The sequence below is a fragment of the Amblyomma maculatum genome, chromosome 3, assembly GCF_055883805.1.
Source record: "Amblyomma maculatum isolate TAMU_Amacu chromosome 3, ASM5588380v1, whole genome shotgun sequence".
Classification (NCBI taxonomy): Eukaryota; Metazoa; Arthropoda; class Arachnida; order Ixodida; family Ixodidae; genus Amblyomma; species Amblyomma maculatum.
Genome location: NC_139346.1, coordinates 196,379,387 through 196,405,575, shown reverse-complemented (window position 1 = coordinate 196,405,575; position 26,189 = coordinate 196,379,387). Strand labels below are relative to the sequence as shown.

Sequence of the window (26,189 nt, the reverse complement as noted above, 5' to 3'; positions counted from 1 at the left end):
CATTTCACACAGAACCAATTTGTGCGCTTCGTAATGCATCAGTAATGTGTATGTCCGTTGATTAATAGGCAGCTGGCTGTTTTGCCTTGACTGAGCTTAGTCATGGAACTAACACAAGAGCAATGCGGACCGAAGCACAGTATGACCCCTGGACTCAGGCAAGTCACTGACTTTCAATACGTGCACGTATGAAAATTTACTCACGTTTTATGCCCTCTCCTTATATATGTATAGTATATATATATATTTTTTTTCACCAGCGGTTGTCAGAGTGGGTTCCGTTTAACTGCTGGGTTTTTCGAAATGCCTTTTAGATCCCAAGAGCCCTGTGACTCCATGTATGTTTCACTCCTGTACCTTTCCTTTCAGCCACTTTATTTTTTAGCAAATTTTACTGTCGGTTACGGCAGGCTGTTCCACCATTTTTGGTGGTACCGTGCATCTGTGCACCCTTTTTTTGCATGCATTCTGGGCACAAAGAGACAAAAGCCAAGACACATGGGGTTCTTTGGCACCTTTTAAAATTCGATCGGGGTTCCTTGATTCTGTAAGCATTGGGAACCTCCACCGTTTTTGAGTTTCCAGTGTCCTGCCATGTGTAAAACTTCTAAGCACAGTCTCTGAAGTGTAGGTTGTGAGTGGCAGTAGAGAAGTGTCAGCTACGATGTTCTATTTCTTTCCGGCACTAATATGTTTGGAGTAGTTTAGTCTGGGGTGCTTGCTGACCAGTTCCACGTGACCATGTTTCATAAATCAGAAGCGTACAATAACAACTTCAATGTGTAGCAGAATTTTTATTGTCATTTGCAGAAGCACTATCTAATGATTAAATTCTTACGCTTTCTGCAAGGAAAATTGTATCATGGATGGTCACACCTCACAGCAACAGTGTGGCTAACTGCTGCAGGGGCTGTAATCATTCTGTTACATTAAATTCGATCATCATGATTCCCACTTCGAGATATTGATCAATTCGTTCTCGCCCTACCGTCTGATTTGCTGACCATCCTAGTTAGCTGAGTTGGTAGAGCGGCTGCCCTGGAAAGGCGGTGGTTCCGAGTTCAATCCCCGGAACAGGTCGAACTTTTAGTTAACTGTGAAGCTTCTGAAAAAGCTGTATAGCTTTCCTTTCTAGCCTTATGGCTGCGCTTGGGTGGATGTCAACGAGTAATTACTCCCTTATTAAATGCCACAAAGATGTCCCATTGAGATCCTCAAGACTTATCGAATCAAGCATTTGAGATCAGAAGCAGGCTTGTCATGATACATAGCCCTGTTTTTCATGCACTTGCTCAGCCCAAGAGCAATGACTAGACCCAGTTTGTCACTTGCATGTTTCCCTTTCGTGGCAATGCATTTACGTCTAAAATGTTTTGATTCTTGATTTCATCCTCGACCCTGTAGATGCTGTATAGACACTGAAAATACAGTTCTCCTTTGATTACCTATAAAGGATATATATGAAGGTGACTATGTTTGGCAATGGAATGCACGAATAGAATTCTCCTCTCTGCAAAAGCTCCCCAGAAGTGTCTAGGCAAATGCTTATGACTTTTTCCATACAACATGTGTCTCTGTCAAAAGTAATTGGAATGCAATAACGCAGAAAAAATTCAACTTGTTGCCATCATTTCATTCATCGTTTGATCGATATATACAGCCTGTTATTTTTCAAATTAGTCAGAGCATTAATAAATCTTGTTTGTTACGCTTTGTATTCAAAGCAATTAAATTTTTTTGACGACGCTTATACATCTGCCCTGCATGCATTACATGCGTTCATGCTGTTATGGTGCACAAACTGTTGTGCACAACTTTGCACATGCACGCATGAACCCAGCTAGGCTCCTTTATTTTTTTTTCAACGCACACAAATTCTTCTGCATCATTTTCACTTTTAGGAGTTTGTCCTCAACACACCCGATATTGAAGCCATCAAGGTCTGGTCAGGAAACATGGGTCAGACGGCTACGGACGCCATTGTGTTTGCTCAACTGCTCACGGCTGACGGGAAGAACCGAGGGCTGCACGCCTTCGTTGTACCCATCCGAAACCGGAAGACTCTGCTTCCTTTCCCAGGAGTCCTTGTGGGAGACATGGGTCCCAAGTTGGGCCTCAATGGCATTGACAATGGGTGAGTCTACTTCACTTGTGCCATTAATTAACTCTCACACACAGGTATACACATGTACTAAACTGCAGGTGCACTATCAGGTTGCATGGCTGTCTTTTCACTTGGGCAGAATCAGTATTCCTTGCAGGATTCCACCCACAGTGCATCTTAGAGATGAAAACATGTAATTTCTTTTTATTCTTTATATGACTAGACATCCTTGCTTGTGAGTGCATTTTACCAAGGGCTTATTAGCCAAGCTTATATGAGAGATGTGTTCCAAGTCCAAACACATGCGAGGCCCGGTGTTGACAAGTCTTGATGAGTCTGCTTTTATGTTTTGGCTGGCGTAGTTCTCGCATAAACAATGAACCTGAAAGGGGTTAAAGAATAATCTAATGTTAGGTAGACCTGCATTGCGAACTTTGATATATTGATCAAACTCCGTTCTGGCGTGGCAGTGTTTGGTGAATGGGTCTTATCTGTTGCCTGCCGTATCTACATCATTGCTTGCATACATACTGTACATAGCTTGAGACTTTCACTACTAGTGTTGTGTTCACTGTGAAATTTGGTTTTGATGCAATAGATTTTATGCTAATGCCTAAAATCAATATATGTTAGCATTTAAGCCATCAGGTTGGAAAAGGCTGTCCATTCATCCGAAGCCTCATTTGGCAGGTGGCAAAGTGAAGAGAGGGAAATCCCTTTTTTTCATAAGAGCAGGGAGAATGAAGTTAGGAGGGTGAGGAAAGGTGGAAGTGAGCTGGGGCATGTCACATTGTGACTGCTAGCACAGGGTTCATAAAATAGACCCCGGCAGAATAAATTTAAAGATGCACTTTCTGGACTTCTTGCCCCTTTGCCTTTCTGTATTATGTGTTTTCATTTCCCTAGACTGCCCTCCTGCAAGTAAACTATAGTTAATAAATCATCTGAAATACCTACTTATATTCTAGAAGACATGGCAGAAAGTCAGCATGCACATCGGAAATGAAGGCTCGGGAGATGGAGTTTGAGAATTTCTGCAAAAAGAAAAAACTACAACGTAACACTCAAATTTCTGTGGAGTCAGCCACTACTCTCATTGCAGGTTAAGAATGACATTACTCTTCGTGTCAAAACTAATAATTTCCACTGAAAGACCAGAGAACGGAAGCAGGGATGGCGATGTTGGAGAGCAAAGTCATAGCAGCTGAGCAAGAGCCAAAGGATTCATAATCTGTGTGCTCCGAAAAAAGACCCCTTGCTCTGCTCGATTATTGCCTCTTCACATCTTTGAAACCCTGGAATTCTTGCATCTTATATTGTGCGCACCGCTGCTGCACCAATTGCGTTGATCATCTGTGCTTTTTTTTTTCTAGGTTCCTGTCCTTCCACAATTATCGCATTCCTCGAGAGAACCTGCTTAATAGGACAGCAGATGTAACACCTGAAGGGGAGTATGTCACACCGCTGAAGGTTAGACATCCTGAAGGTTTCATTCTGTGCAACTTTACTGACTGAAGTTTTTTTGCTTTTACAAGATTGGGATTGCTTAAGGGAATCGCGAAGCACTGGGACATGAGTAGTACATTGTGCAACAAATTTTTTTCTTTTTTTTCAGCTATAACAAGGCTTCCATTTGTTGGAGAGATTTGAAAATCATGTTAATTGCACTGCCAGGTCAAATTCAAGCACAAAAATGGCTACACTTTATTCTCAGATGCACAGTAAAAGCTCCATTCGCAGAGAGTCGACGAGTGTACCATTCATAGAATGCTTTACAATGAAATACGAATTTCACTGTTTCCTTACTGTCACAGCTGAACATAATTAGGCAGGATCGTGTATTTTTGTTTGCAACTTCCGGCCTGATAATGCCTAACATTGAGCTAAAGAAGAAAAGCTAATTTTCTTCTGGCAGTAAGAATCTGTTCTGTAAAAGGTAAAATTCTTCTTGCTTTTCTGGCCAATATTTCATTTAGTAGCTGCAGCAGCAGCTTTGCCTTGGCTGCTTTGCACATTTTTGTTTTCCCTGCTTCCTCTTTGCTGTCCTGACTGTGTGCTTGATTTCTCTCTTCCCTGGGGATCGTAGGACCCAAAGAAGAGGTTTGGGATGACCCTGGGCTCCCTGTCAATGGGGCGTGTGAGCATTGTTGGCATTTGCACCACCAACCTAATCAAGAGTGTCGTCATCTCCATCCGGTACTCGGCGGTACGTCGTCAGTTTGGCCCCGAGAACCAGGACGAGCTTCCGGTCATTGAGTACCAGTTGCAGGTACGTGCGTCAGCAGCTTCAACGCTGTTTAGCGCTCTTCATATCACTAACATTATAAAAGGCAATAACTGATACTTCTCAAAAAAGAGAGGTGAGCGCTATACCCCTTTGACATAGTCACATACGCGGATTTATAACCTGCAATGGCATCATTTTATTCGTTGTTTCTAACATCATGTGTCATTAGTTACATGGGTTTACGGGTATAAGTGCGTAGGAAAAATGTTATTTTTACACTAGCATGCATGCCAGTCATCTGAAACGTCTGAAGGTGTCTGTGAATCAGCCTCGCTCATCTGTAGGCAACATTACCAGGTGACTGAGTCGTGATTCAGGGCAACAGTAATATTTTGTTTACTGCTCTTCCACTAGAACTTCCACTCAGCCACTTAGCTGCTGTCTGCGCGAGTAAACTCCCATAACATTGAAAGAAAATAAAGTAAATATCTTCACCACCGAGTTTCAATGCCATAGCAGCACGAGCGGTCATTGGTCACTGCATTACAGAATTGCACCACTGCCACAGCTGAACCGCCTGCATACTTTAACTCCTACTCTCTTAATCTTTATACAACTGTAGCACAGCTGGGACACTGTATTTTGTTTCCTTTTAATAGGTTCCACCATGCTAAACCAGCTGCATTTCTTTCTTTCCATTTTTAGAATACACATACATCATGTGAATGTTTGTGGCCGGTGGTATGTCATATAAAAAAAATTATGATCAATTTAGCATGCTTAGTCCAAATGTGAATTAGGTGCGTGTCGTCAGGGGAGCACATACTCATCAGCGCACGGTTGTAATCTACCACATTGGATGAAATATGTGCATATGCAGCCCTACTTTACCCAAGGCATACAGACATGCCTGCATGGCCTATAGGTACCATGTCTTATGGGAGATAAAGGGTCCCACTGGGTTTGAATTCTGTCTCAAATGTGCTGCCTGAGTTGGCAGCTCCTGCCAATTCGTCCATAAGCTTAGTGAGAGCTTTAGTGCTGGCGCACAAAAAAAAATAAATGAATGAAATGGTTGCACTCTGTGCGTGTTTCACAAATTCTGGTAATTTCAGTTCTGTTTTTGTTAGAGGCATGCGAATATTCAAAATTTCGAATACGAATCTGATATGCTTGTTATTCGATTTGGGTTTGTATTCGAGAAACCTATATTCGCAATTTCCAAGCGTTCGAAAATTACCGAATACACCGAAACCAATAAAAAAAGTATCGCTCTTACTTTGAATTCATCTCAAGTGCAGACATCCATTATACAGGAGTTCCTCAGATAAAGGTGTTGTGACGTAAACGGTTTTTGGAAGTTTTTTTCACGCCCATCCATAATTGGAGCTTTCAGTTAATTCAGACATTTTTTTCTGGTCTCTTTAAGGCCAAATTAACAAGAGCTTACTGTATTCAGCAGCTATATGACAGCTCCAAGCAGCTTCATGCAGGTCCTTCCTGATAAGAAAACTGCTATATGGAATCCTGTATGCAATTAATACTAGATATATCAGTAGAGTATATATACACTTCTCTGCAATTCTAGTTTAGCTTTATCTGCAAATAATAACTGTGTGAAATCTGAAATAAACGAGGTGAGCAGTGCTTTCTATTTTTTAATTTTTCATTGTTCTTCACTGATCAGATATTCAAAATTTGAAGGCATTTTTTGCCCATATTCGTATTCAAATTGTATTGGAACATTTCAGTATTTGCACAGTGCTAATTTTGGCTTTGACGCAACCACCTTGTCATACAGTGCTTCGGCGGTGCTTTGGGAGAAGCTGCTGTGATGTTGCATTGCCAAACTTAGTGCAGTCATGTTTTTCTTTTTTTTTTCAACCTGTGATTTCAGCAATGGCGGCTGATCCCGTTCCTCGCAGCTGCCTACGTGTTGAACTACTACTCAACCGCTTTGTACAAGGAGTTTGTGAGCTTCCACATTGCAGTTCTGTTTGGCGAAAAGTCTCCCGAAGTGGTGGGTGTTTGAATTCTTCTCCCTCTGTGCAGCTTAGATTACTAGGAACAAAGATGGGCACTGGTTATTTCAGGTCATTCAATGCAAGGGACATTTACTATGGGCACATATTCATAATTTACAGAGCTGCATCACAGAAAAGACAAGCTTCAGGATGGTGTCAAGCTGAAACATTACTTAGCGTGGTAACACAACAGATTTTCGTTTTTCAGGAAGAAGACTATTTTTTTAAGCATTACGATAGGAGCATAACAAAAGGAACAAATGAGCAGTTTCTTTGGGGAGATTTGGGAGCCTATTGTTCATGCTCTTGAGTTTTGAGTGTTCATACCTTTCCTGCGTGCAGTCAGAGCAAGGTGTGGAATTGCACATCCTATCATGTGCTGCCAAATGCAAGGCAGGCTGGCTGGCGAGGGATGCCATTCAAGAAAGCCGTGAGGCCTGTGGTGGCCATGGTTACCTCAAAGGTGCGTGTCTGGTCTCTCGCGTTAATTTAGTTCTGGTCATGCTGTTTTCGCACATTTACATACGAGCCCATGTTCCATCCACCCAAGAAATCTGTTCATGCATTCTCTTAGGCACTGCTAGCTTTTTTTTTAAGGGCTCTTCCATCAACTAACTTACTAAAAGCTATCTGTATCTACCCTTGCTACACTGCATGACCAGCTAATAACGAGCATAACATTTTTCCTTGTTATCTCATTTCAGTTGAATGTGTGCCTTCCAAATAGTCTGAGCATCTATTTGTTATAGTACCCCTATGTTTGTTTACACTGCCTGTTTCAAAATTGGCAAGATCATCGTGCTTTAGAATTTTCCACCTGAAAGTCCACATAAAAACTTGTGATAATTCAGATACGATATGCTCATTCATCTGCTTCAGGTAGTATGCTAATTGACATGTAGCGCACCTGTTTCATAGTAAACATCTCACAGCGTTAGCTTTAATAGCACCACCTGCAAGATCCATGGCATTGGCAGTAAATCTGTGCACAGTGGAGGAGAATGAACTGGGTGGAAGGAGGTGCTATGTGTACAACATTGCTTCTTTTTTTTCTGACATTTCTTGCTTGCATTGTACTTTTTTTACCTCTTATCATTATTTTTTTGCTCTGCTGTGCCAAAAGGCAGTGGCGACTCATTAAAAAGGGCATAGCCACCATCGCTATTACCATCATTTTTATCATTGCATATGTTGCTCCCTATGATGGCTCATTGTGATGTTTTATGCAGCGGAGTGCAAAAATATTTTTTGTGCATGTAGATTGAATATTGGCCTCGAGTCAAAGAACTGGGTGAATGCTTTTAATGCAGGAATGAATTTAATGACTGCATTTTCAGCTTCCATTGTCCATTATGGTTCCATCCACCAAGGCAAATGGACATTCCGACATGGCGCAGTTACTGTCAGAGGATTTACAGAAATTTCCATGTGTTATTGTACTATGTATTATTTGAAAATAATGTCAGGTGAAGAAGTACTAACTGTGAATAGTCTTTTTAATTTACTACCTCTATTAAAGATATTGCAAAGATGCAAGATTGCTAGTCTGTGAAAGCTAGCCTGGCGCCATGGATTGCCACTGCTGAACCAATGGCACCATCTGGTGCAACCAACGTGTAGTCAAATTTTGTTTGAATCGTGCTCATGGTACGCGATGACGCCACTTATCCAAAAAGTAGCCGTATACTCTGCCAATCAGGCTCTTGTGCTTGAACAACAATTTTTTTTTTTGCGTAACCCACTGGTGAACTGCTATCTGTGTTGCAAAGATGCTATGAGCCACTACCAGAAGTGCATCTTGTATTGATCACATCTTTGCACAACACGTTAATGTAACCGGCATGAACTATGTGTGGTACCTCAGCTATCACATACTGCTTTTTGCTGCCCTGCTCGACAACACAGGAGCACACTTATTATTAAAACTAAGTTTCCTTACTATCTGTACTTTGTTTATGCCAACAGAACATGAGCCTGCAATGCATGTATTCCTGCAGTGGAGTAATCTATAGGCTTAGCATGGATTAGACAGGCAAATTTTTCGCTCCTTTCGCAAGTTATGCTGGTATGTTGTGTGCACTCCTTGCATTGCAGTGTCAGGTCTTGGCGAGCTGCGGAATGACAATGATGCCAACTGCACCTACGAAGGGGACAACAACGTGCTCCTGCAGCAGACGAGCAACGTGCTGCTGTCGTTGGTGCAGGGGCGAAAAGCGGGCCAGCCGCTGCCGACATCCATGGCCACCATCCAGTTCCTTAACGATATGGAGACCATCCTGCAAGGAAGCCTCCAGGCCACCTCTGTCCGGGAGATGACCGACATCAATGGTTAGTGAATCCACAGAGGCTGAAAGAAAAAATTCCAAAAATTATTGCGGTGCTTCCTAATGCGAAATTTCAGGGCAACTTTTGAAATATTCTTGCGATATATTTAGGCTAGGTATTTGACAGATTGTGTGCAGTAACAAAATACAGTCGAACCCGGTTATATCGAACCCGGATATATCGAACTCATGGAATATCCCCTTAAAAATCCCATGTAAAAGTATAGGAAAGCCGCGTCATATATCGAACTCAATTTCACCGGTCGTTCGATATATCGAACTCCGCACCACGCACTGGAAAGTGTGCCTTCCCCAAAGACGATCGCATCACTCTTGGCCGTTTGCCGCGTGACGTTTTCAAGCCACGCGCGGAAGGAATGAAGGAATGAGAGCGGGCAGTTCGGCGACGGCTGGTCCGCAGCGCCGCGCCCATTCCCCAAAGGCGCGCGCACTGCAGTCGTCGTTTCCCGCGCCCCAACACATGGCGTTTGCAAGCCATGTGCGTGGGTGTGCCCATTCTTTTGCCGAGCCATCTCTCTCCTTCAGCACGCGCAACGCATGCGCCAAGCCAGCTCAGCCCGTTTTGAGACAGACGTCGAACGCTTTCTCCAGCGTGTGTTGCGAACCCTCTGCGCGCGGCGGCTGACGTGGCTATGGCGCCTGCGGATGTTAAGAAGCGGCAGCTCTTTTTTTTTTTTTTTTTGCGAGAGTCATTCTTTCTTATTGTGGTGCTGTACGCGCGGCGTAGCGTAAGATATGGCAGCTGCGGACGTTAAGAAACGGCCGTTCTTTTTTTTTTTTTTTTTTTTTTTTTGCGGGGGTCGTTTATTTTATTATTATTTTTTTTTTTATCGTTTATCCTTGCAATGTATGAATCAGCGAAAGCACGCGGTCAGCTGCTGCGATCATGACGCCCGCCCCAAGCACGGCGTGATAAATCGAACCAGGCTTATGCAATCAAGCCATCACGGGCACTCTGCCAAGTTCGCTCCCCGCCACCGCAGGAGCTATCAAAAGATAAACGCGCCCTGACGTTATCGCTGCGCAGCATCTTGGCACGCTGCCAATGAGCTGTGGATGAGACGACTGAAACGGACTGACGCGCGCCATCGACATGCAAGCGAAAATGCTCGCGATTTCTGCCGCCGCGGCGACACAGAAACCTTGTTTTGAGCTGCCGCGGTGGCTCAAGCGGCGAGAGGGACTTCCAACAAGTTTGAAAATTTTCGCTCTGTCGCTGCCGCTCGTCGCTGAGATCGCTCAGTCACTTCCATGTGAGCAAGCTGGCCTTAACGCACTTTTTTTTTTTTTTTTTTTTTTTCAAATTCTCGGGTGCAAAAGTGGAGGGTGGGTGGGCTCATTATGCGAGTGGGTTGATTACGCGACAAATACGGTATCGTTTTTTCGCATCGTAAGTGCCGTCACAAGCCGATTTCTGTATATCGAATTATCGATATATCGAACTATTTCGCGATCCCCTTCGAGTTCGGTATATCCGGGTTCGACTGTACTCTTATTTTTCTCACGAGCCATTATCACTCCTCATCAACATCATCGTTCACTCCTCGACTTCATTACATCGCCAACTTTTCTTCATTTATTTGATCATACCTTTCATCCTTCATAACATTCTTTTTATGCCCTGAAGCAATAAATGTCACAAAAAAAAGAGAGAATTTTCAGAAGAAGATAAAGACACTTCTTCTTTTTTAGAAGTTCTGTTTGGCATGGGGGGGGGGGGGTGCCTGTCTTTCGCTCGGTTACACCAGCAATGGCACTAACTGTGACGTGGCTTTATCGCCAAATAGCCGCATAAGAGCTGTAATCTAAAAAAGTATCACTACTCGGTCTAACACTTGGTTACATGTGCCCGGTGTGGAATGATGCTTTAAAGTTTTTTTACTTTAAGAATGCAGTAAGTGCCAGTTCTTTCCTTACATGCCTGGTGAAAATAGTAAAGAAAAATGGCCAATGTATATAGCCACTAATGCGTGCCATGGAGAGCATAAAATAATATAGAGTCCAAAGACAGACTCCTCCCGCACCACTAATGTATTGCGGGTACCATGGAGAGCAGTGGGAACATCTCTCGCTGCAGTGGGACCTTGTTCATACAAATCCTCTCAACTTGAATTTTCAAAAAAATGATTTTTTGTGTCTCGCTGACATCAAGTATGTTAAAAAAGACTCGCCTTCATTTTAATTTCATGTGAATTCGAACATATTGTTGGTCCTCTTTTAGTCAAAGGATTGCGAATAGGTCATCTGTTTGCCTGTTTGTGTTGGTGACTTTGTCAGTCCTGTGCAGTAGACTGCATATGTGTCTGCTAATATACTAATTGATCATTAGTGTCTGTCCATGTGCAGCCTTATAGCCTCTAAAAAAAGCAATGCAGCTTTTGACAGAAACTTTGTATTTGATAAAAGATACATCCTGGTTCGGCGTTTGTATCTGGTACCACCACCTGTCCTTCACTTAGGAAGTACAGTCGAACCTCGATACATCGAACACGGATATATCGAATTATTGATTATATCGAACACTTTCTATATCACGCGGAAAATCGCATGCATTTTTAATTTTTTATTTCGAACGGCGTCGGTTGCCAAATGGATAAATCGAACTCCGCCACCCCAAACCATGTGCACTCTGTTGACAGGAGGCGAGCTTTCCCTCAACGCCCTCGAAGATAGCGGCGGTGCGATGGGCATTCCCGACTGCTGCGCACGATCGCTGCATACATCGGTCGCGCCGAGGGCGCCATTTGAACGTAGCGGTGTATGCACGCGGCGGCTTGGCCGGGCTAGGGTGGCTAGCCTGATTTAGTTTGTCAACGACTAACCGCGTCTCGGCGCCGCCACTTGTGCTGTGCCAGTCGTTGTTATCGTGTGTGGCCTAGGCAGCCTAGGTAGCCTAGGCCTGTCACGGCGTGGTCGGTGTTGTGATGGCTGCAAACGCGAAGAAGCGGACGACCCTGACATTTGCTGCGAAATTGGAAGTGATCCGCCGCATTGAAAATGGTGAAAAAAAGTCAAGCGTCGCCGAAGCTTTCAGCATACCGAGGAGCACTTTGAGCACTCTGCTGAAAAACAAGAGTGACATAAAGGCCAAGGCGGAACAAAACCAGCACTCAGGCGCGCGGCGGGTGCGCAAAGCTGCCTTTGAAGACGTTGAGAAGGCGCTGCACAAATGGTTCATCGACGCAAGGGCCCGGAATATTCCTGTATCGGGACCGATGATACAACAGAAGGCCAAGAACTTTGCGTTCATTCTCGGTGCCGAGAACTTCAATGCCAGCAGCAGTTGGCTGCAACGTTTTAAGGCCCGCTTTAACATTGTCGGGAAGACAGTCTCGGGGAAAAGTGAGGACGCCAATGAAGGCGAGATCAAGAAGTGGCTTGAAGAAGAGTGGCCTAAGATTCTCGTCAAGTATGAGCCCAATCAGATATTCAATGCTGAAAGCCTCGTGGTACAGCGTCAAGCAGTCGACAGTAGTTCACTGCTTTCGGCATGCGGGTTTTGTAAGCCGCATTGAAGAAGCTTCCGAGCAAGCAACTGAAGAATCAGCGTTGGACGACGGCACAGAGGAAGAATGCCAGCTCCAAGAAACCTGGAGCCAGTTGGAGCGCTTTGGTGGTGATGACAGCACCAGAACAGTGGCGGAGTTGACAGATGTAGAGATTGCGGCAGAAGTTACTGCTGAGCGGCCAAACGAAGACGCTGCCGAGGTTGATCCCGTAAGCGCTGCCCCGCTCCCGACTGCAACTGAGGCTGTAGCTGCTTTGGACCTTGTACGCCGCTACTGCGGTGCAATAGAAGGCGCTGGACTATCGCTTGTGGACCGTTTAGACTACGTTGAGGACGCCGTGGTTAAGCACGCGGTTGCCAATTTGAAGCAAGCTACGCTGCTACAGTATTTTAAGCCAAAGGAATAAATACTTTGTTTGAAACTTCAAGTGAGTATTTATTGCACCACTGTGCCACGATTGGTTCATTGATTGATTTGTACTAGTTTTTGACGCGTTTTCTACGTGATTTTGTATATCGAATTCCGGCTATATCGAACTATTTTGCAATCACCGCGCTGTTCGATATATCGAGGTTCGACTGTATACCTATCTACAAAAACTACATAGCGCTCCTTGGTACCTGTATGGCTGTGCTTGGATGAATGCTAACGAGTGATCACTCCCTTACTACAAATCTGCTCCACCTTGAGGGATTATCCTAAACATTCAATCTGCATGCATCTGTTGTTCTCAGTTTCAGGGAATAAAAGGCAGGCATCAATCAGTATTCAATCCATTTTGAAATGGAACAAACTAGCGATGTGAAAATGTTCGAAATTTCGAATATGAATGAACTATGTTTGTTATTCAATTGGTATTCTAAAAACTGGTATCCGGAATTTTCAAATATTCTAAAATTTCTGAATACATCGAAAGTTTTCGAATTCACTGCAGTTTCACCGCACTGTATGCTCGACCGAAATGCTTAACCTCATTAAACTTCATCGCTGTGCTGTGAGGCATCCTCAAAATAATAATAATTGGTTCAGAGGAAAGGAAAGGCGCATTATCTGTCACACTTGTTCTGTGGACACCTGAACCACGCAGTAAGGGAAAGCTGAAAGAGAGAAAGGGGGCCGTAGGTGGAGGAGAAAAAAAAGAAAACATTGTTCTCACTTACGCTTAATCTCATATACAGACAACTATTGTGGAGGTGTTCTTCAGATAAAATTACTGTGATGCAAACGGTTTTCGGCGGCCTTTTTCATGTCCATTTGATAATTTGAGCTTTTGGCTTATTTGGACTTTTTTTTGCACGTCCTTAGAGCAAACTGAACAATTTGTTATTGCGTGATTTGAATGGACACAAATTAAAATGTGTGCGGAAAAACTTCTTACTGAACTTCTGTCCCAATTTCTCAAGATTGTGGCTCACAAGCAAGCACCCAAGGACTGAACTCTTCGACGAACTCTTGAACGGTAGTTAGAAAGGGGCTTTAAGGCATGCAACCTAACCCAAGATAAAGTCCAAAATGTCCCAGTTTGTGTGGCTCTGCCTACACTTCCGGTGGTCTTTCTCTTCTTTACTGGATTCGTAAAGTGGAGAAACATTTTCGTTAGAAAATGTTTGTTATTTCACACTTATATGATTCGACGTGCCTAACAGTTTTAAATGCGGCTAGCAGGTAAGAACTTTCAGGACACCTGGTCATGTCGTTCAGTTGGTAGGCAAGTAGCAGATGTCATGATGCAAGGAAAGTTAAAATGTAGACAGAAGTTTTTCAAATTTTGAAACGTTTTGTGTTGACCAGCACGGTTTTACCAGAAAATTGGCCGGGAGCTTACTTTTTCTGTTACAGTTGCGACCAAGGGTCGTACCTTTTGTACTTTGCATGTGGTGGCAAGTTATGAAGTCACAACAAAAGGATGAATCAGTAAGGGAGGCAGTAGAACCATATTTTAATATTTTCTTTATGGTACTGGAATAATAAGTACTAAGTTAACGTGACCCCACGCCTGATCTTCCAAATGCGTCATATTTTGCAGGTTTGTAAGGGCTCGGCAACCTTTATGAGTTCTTCTTGTGGCTTTTCAAGGCTAAGCTTCCTAAGCTTGGCGTGATTTTCTTGCCCTTGTGCAGTGATCTTGGCGGCATACAAGTGGCTGGTGTGCTACCTATTGCGCACAAGTGACGAGAAGTACACTGCACTTCTGTCTCAGGGGGAGGACCAGTTCTCTGCCAAGAACAACACGCAGGCCTTTTGCCTTCGTGAGCTAGCCCTGGCATACATTGAGGTGCGACTCATTCGGGTTTACTACTTATATTATTACTATTACTACTAGTGCCTAAATATTGAGCATCTCAGCAGTGTCGTAAGAAGAAGTTAATCATTGAAAATGTATTTTCAGGTGCCGAAGACAGTGAGAGCAGGGCTTTGCAATTTTTGAGTAATAGAAATCCGTAATCTTACAACCTGCGCTTGCATCCTGAAAAGGTGTAGATATGTATAAATTTATTCCTTCACTTGATGGATTGAACACTTACCCGGGTACATTTCTTCCATTTTCTGCAGTTGATGCTAGTTGTATAAGTGAGGAAACACGATAAGTTATTGGGATTGCTATCCTCTCCAACTTTCTGCTTGCTAAATTCTGTAATAGAGGACTGGAAGATATTCACTATCTGTCCACTGGTTACACAGTGCATAATAGCTAAGAAAAAGTCTAGCTTCTTTTAACGCAACAGCTTTAAAGGCGTTGTTATTCAGAACCTCTGGCGTTCTCGATGTTGTGAGCTAACGACTTGTGTGTTGTGAGGCGGGACATAAGTGTCCCCCATGTTCTTTTTCAAGTCAAATATGTATGGTACTTGTGCAGTAATGAAAGGGTGTTGCAGAAATTTGTATCCGTATCGAAGTAATGAAATGTGTTATGCCTTTGTGTCATATGCTGAAACATTGCCTTTTCATAATCCTCGTTTTTCCTTTCAACAGCTCACAATTGTGGAGAAGTTTCAGAATTTCATTGCTGACCTCAAGGATCCCCACCTGTGCGTCGTGCTGCAGCGACTCAACACACTTTTTGCCCTTTGGAGCCTGGAAAAGCGCATAGGAGACTTGTATGGGGGTGAGTTTGAATGTTGTGCACGTTCATACGCACTGGACACATGGTAGCTAGGTAGTTTTGTATGCCTCCACACGAGCAAAGACACATACAGTAGAAAACCTTGTATAATAACCAATTCTTCAGACTCTCTAGGGACCACGACAATTTTTGAAAATTCGACTAGTTCGAAAAATTGGATTTTATAAAAACAAATTGCTTTACATAAAATTCTGATTGCCACTATGTGGAGGAAAAGTGTCAGTAGCCCAGTCTGATAATTGACAGTCTCGCCGCACAGTGTTTACGCAGACAATGGGTGGCAACCGGCATTCAATAGCTATGCAGCCGTCGACACCTCGCAGGCGAGCAACGTGGCTTAGACGAAGTCCAGACACAAAAGCGAACCTGCGACTGCGAATTAACCGAGCCGGCGCGTTTTGAGGATGCTTCACTGCATATACCTCCCATGTGGTGAAGCATCCTCGAAACGCGGCGGGGCCGTGTTTGCAGCTACTACTTCGTACTGCGTAAAGGACACCGTGTTTCTAGCTTAAAATTTGCTTTATATAATTTCCTTTTCAGCCCAAGCCTTATTAATGACGTTCCACAATAAATTCTTGGCTATTGGCAGTGATGCAGCGGCAAATGCGAATGAAGCCCAAGAAATCTAATAGTTGGTTGTGGTGCGTCCGAAATTTCAGGAGCTCATATACATTAGCTGTATGGAGCACGTCGTGATACTGTGGAAAGTCTGAATAACCAAGCGTGTTGGAAAAAATTAGGTGTCCGAATTTTCAATCATCGACTTTCTTTACCCTGATTTTATCATGTTAGATTTCCACCTCATATTATATACGGATCTGAATAAGTTTGAATATAAATTTGCAGTTTCAGTATCATTATTATTCATCGCTATCAGCATCGGGTTTCCAGCGAGAGGAGGCGCCATGTAGCGGCAGTGTCGGTTGACTGTTTTGATGGCTCCGGTTTCCCCGCACTGACCCCTTATGACCACAGTATTACCACAGCTCTCATGATGCTCATGCGACTGGAAGCAGGTCAGTCATACCTCGCATGATGTAGGAGTGGTGAAAGCAGCATTTGGCACGTTGCACGGGTCTCTCGCGGGCCTCTCCGTTGCGCTTTCGAGAAATGTGGGATAATGAACGCATTTAGATGTACCAATCAAGAATTTCTACGGAAGGATGTTTCTGCTTCCAACTTCATATCAAATATAGTAAATATAATATAGTATTATTATATCATTGCAAATAAATATCTTTATGTAAATAGATACGTTTGTTGATCTTTTTTCGCTCGCATTATATCTGGGTGAATACTTCTTTTTCCTGTTTTCACTATCCCGAAATTACACCTTGTATTTATTATATGTGTGTCCGTATTATGCACACATTTCATGGTATTTTGCAAGAAATAGGGATTCCCAGGATTTGGTTGTATGGAGCAATATAGGCCTTTTTACTACACATGGAAAAACCGGTTTAACTGAATTGTGAAGCTAGCGATAAACCTTACCTTTTTCCTGTTCTACAAGCACAGCCCAGTTTCCAATATGGCAGCACCCTTCGACTGCTTCTTGAAAAGGTCTATATTCTGGATGGTGCTTCAATAATAGATCAAATAGTCCTTTAAAGATTTCTGAAATTTTGAAATCTTTTCATTGATTGTAGCATATTCAGTACAGCATGAACATCTTATCTGAAAGAATTTGGTGCTTGCACCACTGTCATGTCAGTAAGTGCTTTTTGCTACAGGAAGACGAAGTTGCCGCTTTGCATTGCACGATAGTACTGTCGTAGTTCAAAGTGTGTTACCCGGTGATCGCTTTATATGTTTTACAACTAAATAGAATAATTGCTGCTTGCATTTTGTTCTTGTGTGTAGGTCGTGCAAAACATTTTTTTTTTTTTCGTTTATTCTGAAGTTTCGCATTTTGGCTCCCCTTTGAATTTTTTCTTTTCCACTCCCCATTTTAGGTGGGTACTGTACAGGTGAGGCAGCGAAGAATTTGATGCGTGAAGGCATCCTCCAGCTGTGCCGAGAATTGAAGGATGATGCTGTCACCCTTGCGGATGTCATCGCGCCGCCGGATGTCGCTCTCAACTCCATCCTTGGCTGCTCTGATGGGCAGGTAAGGAACAAAGGGATACATATTACGGAGTTGGGCCACATGGTCAATCTGTTCACAGCTGTGCCAGCAGTCTTTCTGCTTTAAGCAGTGAACTTGGTGATGCTTCAGTGATGCTTGGACTTTGGTGATTAGATTACACATCTGGGATTCAAGCCGTATAGCTTAGAACATTGGCAAGAATTTGCGTCCCCATGTTTGTTGCATGCAACAGCACTTCACGAGCTGAGTGCACATTCCTTGTGACATATTTTTACCTCAGTGTGATAGGATATGGTGGTCTGGCTAAGGTGACACAGCTTTAAAAACATAAAAAAATGGCCAGAAATTCGGTTTTCCAAAAGTCAAAGTATCCACTCATGTTACTCATTTTCTATGCCGTCCCGAAGGTTTTTTTTTCGCTGAATTTAGCCTGGAAGTGCTCTGAAAAATACTGCTTAGCACGGCAAAACTGCAAATGGTAGGAACACAGGTATTTTATGAGCCTTAGTATCTCCACAGCATGACAGCATCTTCAGATAAGAAAAAACACAAAAGAGGTGTTTCAGTTGTTTGATAGGCAATGCAAACTGTGTGATTAATGAAACTTTTCCATGAATGTGCCACCATGAAGCTGAGCTCTTTGGATGTAGTTGCTCTAGTCAACAATCCACAGTGAGCAGGTGAAGAGTATGTCCTGCCGAGAAAGGAATCAGCAGAAGTGTACCAGGCAATTAGTACATTCACTGGAGCACAATGGGCTACAAAAGTGGTGACTAGACAAGTAAAGATGGTGGTAAACTTTGAATGCCTCTTTTTGAACGCAACATTTCTTGGCTCTTTCGCACCTTCTGGAGCTGATTTTTTCACAATATTTTGCCTATTTCGACCTTGATTTCTTTTATTGCATTCCCAGAGCTGAAGTAAAAAGCAATGGAAATCGTAGTTTCTGATTTTTATAAATGGGAATTTTTGGTGTGATATTTAGTTTGCAATCTACATATGGCTTTGGTAACTGCGCTATAAGCAAACATTTTTTCGTGAGGGCAGAGAAAATTACAAAGTTATTAGGACACGTTGCATACTTCAGAAACCTGGGAAGTGTTGAAATGCTATCCTACCACATTTTGTTGGGTCGGCAGGCTTTGCATAAGGCCTAGAAGAGCAGAAATATTTATAGAAATTTTTTTAAGGATGCTGAGTTGAAGTTTCTTCATGCACATAGTTTTGGGGGTATGATTATAATCTGGCAAAAAGATTTCTAAATCTGTCAAAAATGAGAAAGTCTGTGAATACAGTAGACTACCTTTAAGATGAACTCCAAGGGACCATGAAAATTGTTCGTCTTATCAGAAGTTCGTCTAATCAGGAGTGCTTCCAAAAATGATGTTTGAGCATGCAGAGTGTGTCCAAATACCTCGTATATGAGAACAAATGAATAAAATGGCCTTTCAGGAAAATAAACTGCAATACAAGCATTTATTGGACTAATGATTGTCTACTACACCTTGCAGTTTTAAGGCATCAAGCATTGTTGACTGTTACCCAGTCTGTTAGTTTTTTTTGTGTGTGTCTGTCATGAAAATCGACGGCCTGCTACAAAAGCAGACATCTCGCTTAACTTTTGAAGATACCCTTCAGTGCCCTCACACTGTTCAAAAAACTGCACTAAAGTGTCTAGGCAGGCATCAGCTGCATCACAGGTAACTAGTGCAGGTTCAGGCATAACATTCAAGCTGTCATCTTCAGCAGCAGTTTCCGATGGTAGGTCAAGCACTTCTTCAATCAGAGCGTCTAGTGTGTCAGCCCTACACGTTTCCACACTTTCGTCAATGCTGACATACGCACTGATGTCAGTGAACACACCCTTGCTGCTCAGCGCAGAAACAATGCTTCTATCCTCCAAGTTCGCAGTGTGGTCCTCATTCGTAGTATCACAGTCATTCTGCACTGAGCAATCACTAAGCACCACAAATCCTGCATGGCGGAAGGCGTTGGCAATAGTGGCTTGAGTAATCTGCTCCCAGGCGCTCGTCAGCAAGTGGACAGCACTTAACAGGTTAACTGTGTACTCCTTACTGCTCTCCATGCAAATCAGCATCCTTTGCAGCAGAGAGCGACGATAGTGCCTCTTCAAGCTACTTATTACTCCCTGGTTCACAGGCTGCAGCTTCACCGTTGTATTCGCTGGTAGAAACTCCAGTCGGATGGCATGAAGTCCGGCGACGTGGCCGTGTCCGGGACAGTTGTCAACAACAATGAGAACTTTTCTCTTCTGTCTCTGGAAGTGGTGATCCATTTCTTGAAGCCACTGCTCGAAAAGTGCCTGCGTCATCCACGCTTTTGAATTAGCCATGTACGTCACCGGCAGCGTTTTTATGTTTTTAAAGCAGCGTGGTGCTTTAGATTTGCCAATCACCAGCAACTTTAGTTTGTCAGTCCCAGTCATATTTGCGCCCATGAGGACTGTTACTCGAAGCTTGCTCCGTTTGCCCGCCACGCAGTCATCACCAGCAAATGCGAGCGTTTTATTTGGGAGTAGCTGGTAGAAAAGCGCAGTTTCGTCCACATTGTATATGTCTTGAGGGTCATATTCGTCCATGAGTTCATTCATCTTGTTCTGCCTCCAATCGCTGCAGACCGCTTCATCCACTGCAGCTGCCTCGCTGACAACACAACGAAAGGCCACTCCATGCCTTTTCCGAAAACGGTCGAGCCACCCATCGCTGCACACAAACTCGACATTCAGTCGCAGGGCAATTTCTTCCGCCTTAGCTTTCAGTAGCACTCCATTCATTGGCAAATTCGCACTGCACGCTCTCTTCACCCAGGCAAGCAGAACGTCTTCAAGGTCTTTTTGCATAGCTGTGCGCATCCTCTTCTGCTTCGGCGCAAACTCACCATCTTCCAAAGCACTGGTAATCCGCACTTCGTCCTTCACGATACCGCTCACGGTACTTTTCGCGATGCCGAACTTGCACGCTATTTCAGTCTTTGAAAGCCGGCCGGCGCGAACTTCGGTCAAAACTTCAGTCTTTTCATGAAGCTCAAGTGGCTTTTTTCGAGTTGTTGGCCGACTAGCCATAGTAGCAACACGGCGAACACGGCGCGCACGAAAACAAACAACGCACACCACGAGGTGACAGCGTACAGCCTGGTAGAAAATTGCGGGACACGACGCGCACACCCGCCACGAACAATGGATCTGTGCACTGCGTAGTAGGCGGCGTTGGCAGTCAGCAAAGGCGCGGAGCTCGGTAGCACTGGCATGATGACACTATCATGTGATCACCATTAGGAAACGTCATTGGCTGCTTTTTCTTCTCACCGTTTTTTTTCCCGCGTTTCGCTAGTTTTGCTGGCCGGGTCGCGCATGCTCCTTTTTTTTTTTTTCTCTCTCTCTCTCTTCCTCTCTGCTCTCTGTCCTTGCCCGAGGTCGTACCAAGACAGCCGGCGCGGGGACAAAAGGAGTGAGCGGGGGAACGGTGGGAGAGGACGAGCAGCGGCACTATTCCGCCTTCGTAGAATCGCATTTCCGACGCCGACGTGCTTGGGTCTGCGTGCATCGGCGACACGGATTGTCGTGGCACTGAAAAGCTTTTTTTTTTTTTTTTCTTTCCGCTGAAGCGCTGCTCGGACGGTCGAGTAAGCTGCGCGGGTTGGGTGCGGCCGGCCGTAAAAATTCATCTTAACCTATTAGCGATTGCAAAGTGTTCATCTTAAGCGGATTTTTTTTTCATTGACTCTATAGGGAACCAAACAAACGACCTCCACCGTTCATCTTAACCGAGGGTTCATCTTAAGCGAGTTCTCTACTGTACTTGATGCTGGCTTTCAGTGCTACTTACAAGGTGGCTGCGATGTTAGGGTATGGGTTGAGCATCATTTATATGAAGTATGCAAAAAAGAGTGTCAAATTCAAGCTGTGGAATGGTGAACCATTTGCACCAAGTAACCATACATTTTCATAATGTGCTGTGTAGTAATATAGATAGCCATATGTTTTTTGCTGTCACACAAGTGCTTATCATGTTTGTCCAGGCTGTATTTGGGCTCTTGGTAGTTGCATATTTACTTTCTATTGGAATCTGCCCTGTTGTCCCTAACATGATAGTTTAAGGTAATGGAAGGAACTTGGAGAGTATCCAGCTGTAATATAAGTTCAGTTAGGATAGAGCAGGACAGGGTTAACCAGAGATGTATCTAATAAAGATGAACATAACCAAGTTGTCGTTGATGGTAATGATGTCATAGCACGCATTCGCTCCTCCCTTCATTGTTGGCAGGTCTACAAGAAGCTGTACCAGTCTTTCATCGTTTCTCCGGGAGGCACGCAGCGTGCTGCCTGGTGGAAAGAGTTTCTTGACAAACCCGTCATGGGTTCTCTGTTGGCAAAGCTGTGAGATGAAGCTCGCACGTTGCCAACAGAAGGGTTTCTGCAAGAGAGCAGCAGCAGCTGTCAAAGGGTTTGTATCCACTAGGGCTATGTATTCTCAGGCAGCCACTTTCAGTGATAGTTTTGTCGCTATCTGATAATGTGATACGACGTGCAGCAGAAGCAGTCTAACTGAAGTTTCCCACAATATTGCTTGTGGCAAGTTATATCAGAGAATGTCATGATTAGAAAGAAAGGGGTGAACGTGAATGCTCCGTGGTTAGGAATGCTCATGGTTCGCAAAAATGGTGGCTATTTCATTGTCATTTCAGAGATTTAGCAGAGCACTCTGGCATGCCCATAATTCAGAAAAGCTTCTCTACCAAGCATTGTTAACAGAAATCGTGCTTGTCTGGTCATGCATTTTTTCAGCTGGAATGTTTGTTTGAAGCAGTAGCTTCAAATCTGGCTGGTTATGCATGTGACACCAGGTAACTGCATTACTAGATTGCCCACAGATTCACGTGTGGTCATTGTCAGTGTGTGCAGTACTTAAGCACATGGTGTATTCAGCTTCTTCACTCCTAGTGCCTTAGGCAGTCATTGCCTGCCATGAAGAAGATGGTGCTAGTGAGTCTAAACCAGTCTCATATCACTCACCATTTCTTGGTTGAATCTAGAAAATGATTGCAAAGCCATCTTCGGGCTGATAGCCTTTTAAAATTTTTTTCTCATATTATCTACTTGTCAGTTTATTTCCAAAAAGTTTCGAAGGTCATCTTGAAAATTTTTAAAATTCTTTGTTGCTAGCTCAACTTGTTTTTCTCCCTCACCTTTTCTTTTATGTTTTTGCAAGCTGCAAACATAGTGTAAGAAGCACGAGCTTCTTTCCCTTTAACATTAAACTCGGAACTGTGAACAAATCAGAGACTTTTTGCGATTTAATAGTTAGCATAGATAACGTTTCTTGTGCTGGCTACGTGCTGGTGCCTTGTTGTGGGTACAGCGTCAGCATATCTGGGATGCTCAACTTGACAATTTCTACCTTTTTAGCAATGCCACGAAGTTGTAAAAAGGAGACTTCTCATTTCACATCAATAATAAAGGTCATGCTTAAAGGAGAAATGGAAATATAATGAAGCTATGTTTTACCGATGTAAAGTGATCATCATCTTGCTCTGCACGTGACTTTGAGTTTGTGTGCTCGTCCTTTAGAGCTCACTAACACATTCTGCTGAAAGCGCCTACTTAATTTAGCCACATGCGAGCCAATTCTTGATTTCTCTCTGAGCTAAGCTACCATGTTTGGCTCCTTTTTTCTGGGGCATGCTTGTTCAATCGGAGCATTCCTGAGGACGAAATGAACAGCGGTTTGATTTGAAAGGTGCAAGTAATTCTGCTTAGCTCAGTATACTTCAAACAGCTTCAAGAATGATTTATTTTGCATGTATTGCACACTGGTTCTGAAATCAAGCTATATCTGATCATACTCAATTCTTTACAGTTTTAATTCGCGAGTAGAAAAGTTAATTTCACACAGACCTAAACCATGGCACAAAGCCGGTCATTCTATTTTAGAACGGACCCAAGAAACGCTAGAGAAGTTTTTGCAGTCTAATTTTGAGCGAGGAATTCACTGGCATGCCAAATGGATGGCAGTAGTTATAGAACAAATGGGTTATTTACAGTAAAACCTCTCTGATCTGTTTGTTTTATTTTCTTAATGAAAATGCTGAGAAAGCATAATAATATATGATTGTGTATATATTATCATATTATAATATGATAATATATATATAATTATATGAAAAATATATGATCCAAACTGCCTGATTCTGAAGAACATCTTTTCAGGGTACAAAGGTATTTATTGATAAATTTCCCTGGTAGCTCAGTGGTTGGGATGCTCTGTTATTGATTCCAAGAATGTGGGTTCAACCCTGGCTGTAGCGGCCACATTACAATGGAAATTAAACGTAAGGCACTCGTGCCCTGTATGATGTCAATGCGCATTAAAGAACCCTGAAGTTGTTGAAATTAATCCAGAGTCATCCGCTGTGGCATCTCTTGTAGCCTGCGTCGCTGTGGGACATCATTTACGATTGTGAGCTTTTATTCCATAAAATTTCAATTGGAATTTCTTGGCTCAAGCCTGAAGTTCTTACAAGACTCTTCAGTACATCTCATCACTGGCAATAGGAAAGAACATCATTGTTTTTGGATGCTTCAACCCCTTTGCGGTAATGCTCTGTGAGGAAGCTGCCACGGTGTCACAGCATTTTTTATCGTGCTGTAGTCCAAAACGGCGACAAGGTATTGTTTGACTGGCATGATGCCTTCTCATAGCAACTGACGAGAACTTTTGCATCAGCTATAATTCAGTGCACAGACTAAGACATCTAAGGCAGTTAATGATTGGTGATGAAAATCTCTTTGTCAGGGGTTGAGGAAAACATCTGGTAGGTTTTTGGGCCGGTCATTGTCAACCTCAAGCCTCACCTCGTCGCCTTGTGTTATCCAGAAGCACATTAACAGAAAGGAAAATAGTGTAACTTTATAGGACACGACCAGCTTAGACTTTGAGCATATTGAGGTTTTACTGAAATACTTTGTTTCCCGCTGCCCATTCTATACGTTGCTTTTTCTTTTTTTATTCCGTGTACTTAGCTATGGCCTGTGCACTTTTTATGTCGTGTCTTTCATTACTTTTTTGTTAACTTTGCCTTTAAGTTTTATTGAATGCAGAGCCCTGAAGGATGCTTTTTTATGTGTTGAATTTCAAGCATCTTGCGGGTTTTGTGTTTTTTACATGCTGTGCCTCATGTTAGGTTTGACAGGTCCTCCTGACAGCTGATTGAACCTTTTGCGATTGAAGGCGCAGGTAGTTACGTTGTATATGTACTATAGGCATAGAGATTATATAATATATTTGCACATATTTCTTTGTATTTCTTTTGCAGCTTAATAACCTGTATATTTTATTGTTATCCCAAGTACATGTTTCGGATAACTGCTGGTACCTCAAGTTTTGCTCACAGTACACGTCTTTTGCGTGTCGGTTTCTGTCAGTATTTAAAAGGAAAATAAAATATGGTGACTGGGACAAGGTTTCGTTTCCTTGAGAAGTTATACATATTACTTTCTCGAATACACAGTAGCTGTGTTCATGAATAAATGCTTATTACAAGTAATTTATGAAGAATATACTCGAGAGTTGAAAGGAAACGGGCATTTCAGTTTGAATGCACTGTAAGAGGGGCCTAATTTTCAGCCATTTGTACATATTGTGCATAGGTCTTGTAACCACTATATCTTTTGAAGTGTGGATCCTTGGAGCAAAGTGCAGTCGCTGCAGCCTTAGCCAATTGCCTACTGGGTGTGGCAAAGACTCACACCCTTTCTTGTTTTGCCTACCATGGGGGCCAACTGTGAACGTTACTCAACTATGTTAAAGGGAACAATTATCTCTATTCATTTGTTGTTAGACAAAAAATATTGATTCTCTGACTCTTTTGGGGTATGTTAACATTTTTTTTTTTTGCAACAGAAGATCCATTTCTTGGTGAGAAATGGATTTTGAAATTTGTCTGCCAATTGAGATAAACTTGTGCCGTGATATTGATGGCACTCCTTTTAAACAGGACAACATCACCTTGTGGCATAGTGGATTGAGCCAAGCGAAAAAAAAACAAACGATTTTATGAAACCAGAAAGTTGACTATACGGTTGGCACTGCACAAAACATTACTCAGAAAGACGCTTCGCAGTAAATTGCGGTGCAGTGTAGCCTGTGGTGTGCATGCTCAAAAATCGGCGTTGACATAAATGCAATAACAAAACACATGAGAACTTCTAGAAGGGCATTACATCAACAAAAAAATTGTAGACTGTAGGAGTGATAAGTCAATAAGTTATACAATAGTGAAATGCATTTTCTCGAAGGCATGCAGCCAGAACGTACCTCCTCAGCCTCCCTGCATATTGTGATTATTACGATATCTGCATTTTATATTGTTTCGAGCCTATGTTGACAAAACTATGTAAGCCTGTCATTTTTCTTAATAAACATAAGTTGAAGATATGTGCACGTCTCTCTTCTGTAGTGGTTTCTTTTTTCGAACGCTATACTTCCCATCACCATGAACCAACTCGCCCAACAATGTGACCTGCTGTGTATTGGAGCTGTGAGTATAATGGCAGCACTTGTGTTTGGTATAATGGACTGTTTTCAAGTAGCACACTGCGCATGCGCGAAGCCTCCTCAGCCCCCATTTTTCCCGGGATGCCACGCGAAAACGGGGGGAGGTTTTCCCGGCACATGCCTTTACGCGAAACTGTGCCTCTCTCTTCATCGACGCCAGGAACTGTAGCAAATAATTGCGTGCAATGCTA

At 43.0% G+C, this 26,189-nt stretch overlaps 1 protein-coding gene across 3 annotated transcripts in view; it reads left to right on the top strand.

Moving 5' to 3' along the window:
- LOC146197345 (peroxisomal acyl-coenzyme A oxidase 3-like) overlaps nucleotides 1–25,861 on the top strand; it is a 30,557-nt gene extending 4,696 nt beyond the window's left edge. Inside the window, exons 4-15 of one of the 3 annotated variants that reach the window (XR_014706190.1) lie at nucleotides 69–158; nucleotides 1,902–2,134; nucleotides 3,478–3,574; nucleotides 4,191–4,373; nucleotides 6,229–6,351; nucleotides 6,698–6,818; nucleotides 8,450–8,683; nucleotides 14,330–14,484; nucleotides 15,183–15,315; nucleotides 17,292–17,446; nucleotides 21,709–21,888; nucleotides 24,758–25,856. Coding sequence is in view for 2 of the 3 variants with exons in the window: in XM_084599167.1 (XP_084455293.1) it covers nucleotides 69–158; nucleotides 1,902–2,134; nucleotides 3,478–3,574; nucleotides 4,191–4,373; nucleotides 6,229–6,351; nucleotides 6,698–6,818; nucleotides 8,450–8,683; nucleotides 14,330–14,484; nucleotides 15,183–15,315; nucleotides 17,292–17,446; nucleotides 21,709–21,825 (1,641 nt within the window). In the remaining variant the exon portion in view is untranslated. Of the gene's footprint in view, nucleotides 1–68; nucleotides 159–1,901; nucleotides 2,135–3,477; nucleotides 3,575–4,190; nucleotides 4,374–6,228; nucleotides 6,352–6,697; nucleotides 6,819–8,449; nucleotides 8,684–14,329; nucleotides 14,485–15,182; nucleotides 15,316–17,291; nucleotides 17,447–21,708 lie in introns of all 3 variants that reach the window. The other 2 variants (XM_084599167.1, XM_084599166.1) reach the window with 2 other exon arrangements.
- Nucleotides 25,862–26,189: the final 328 nt, after the last annotated feature.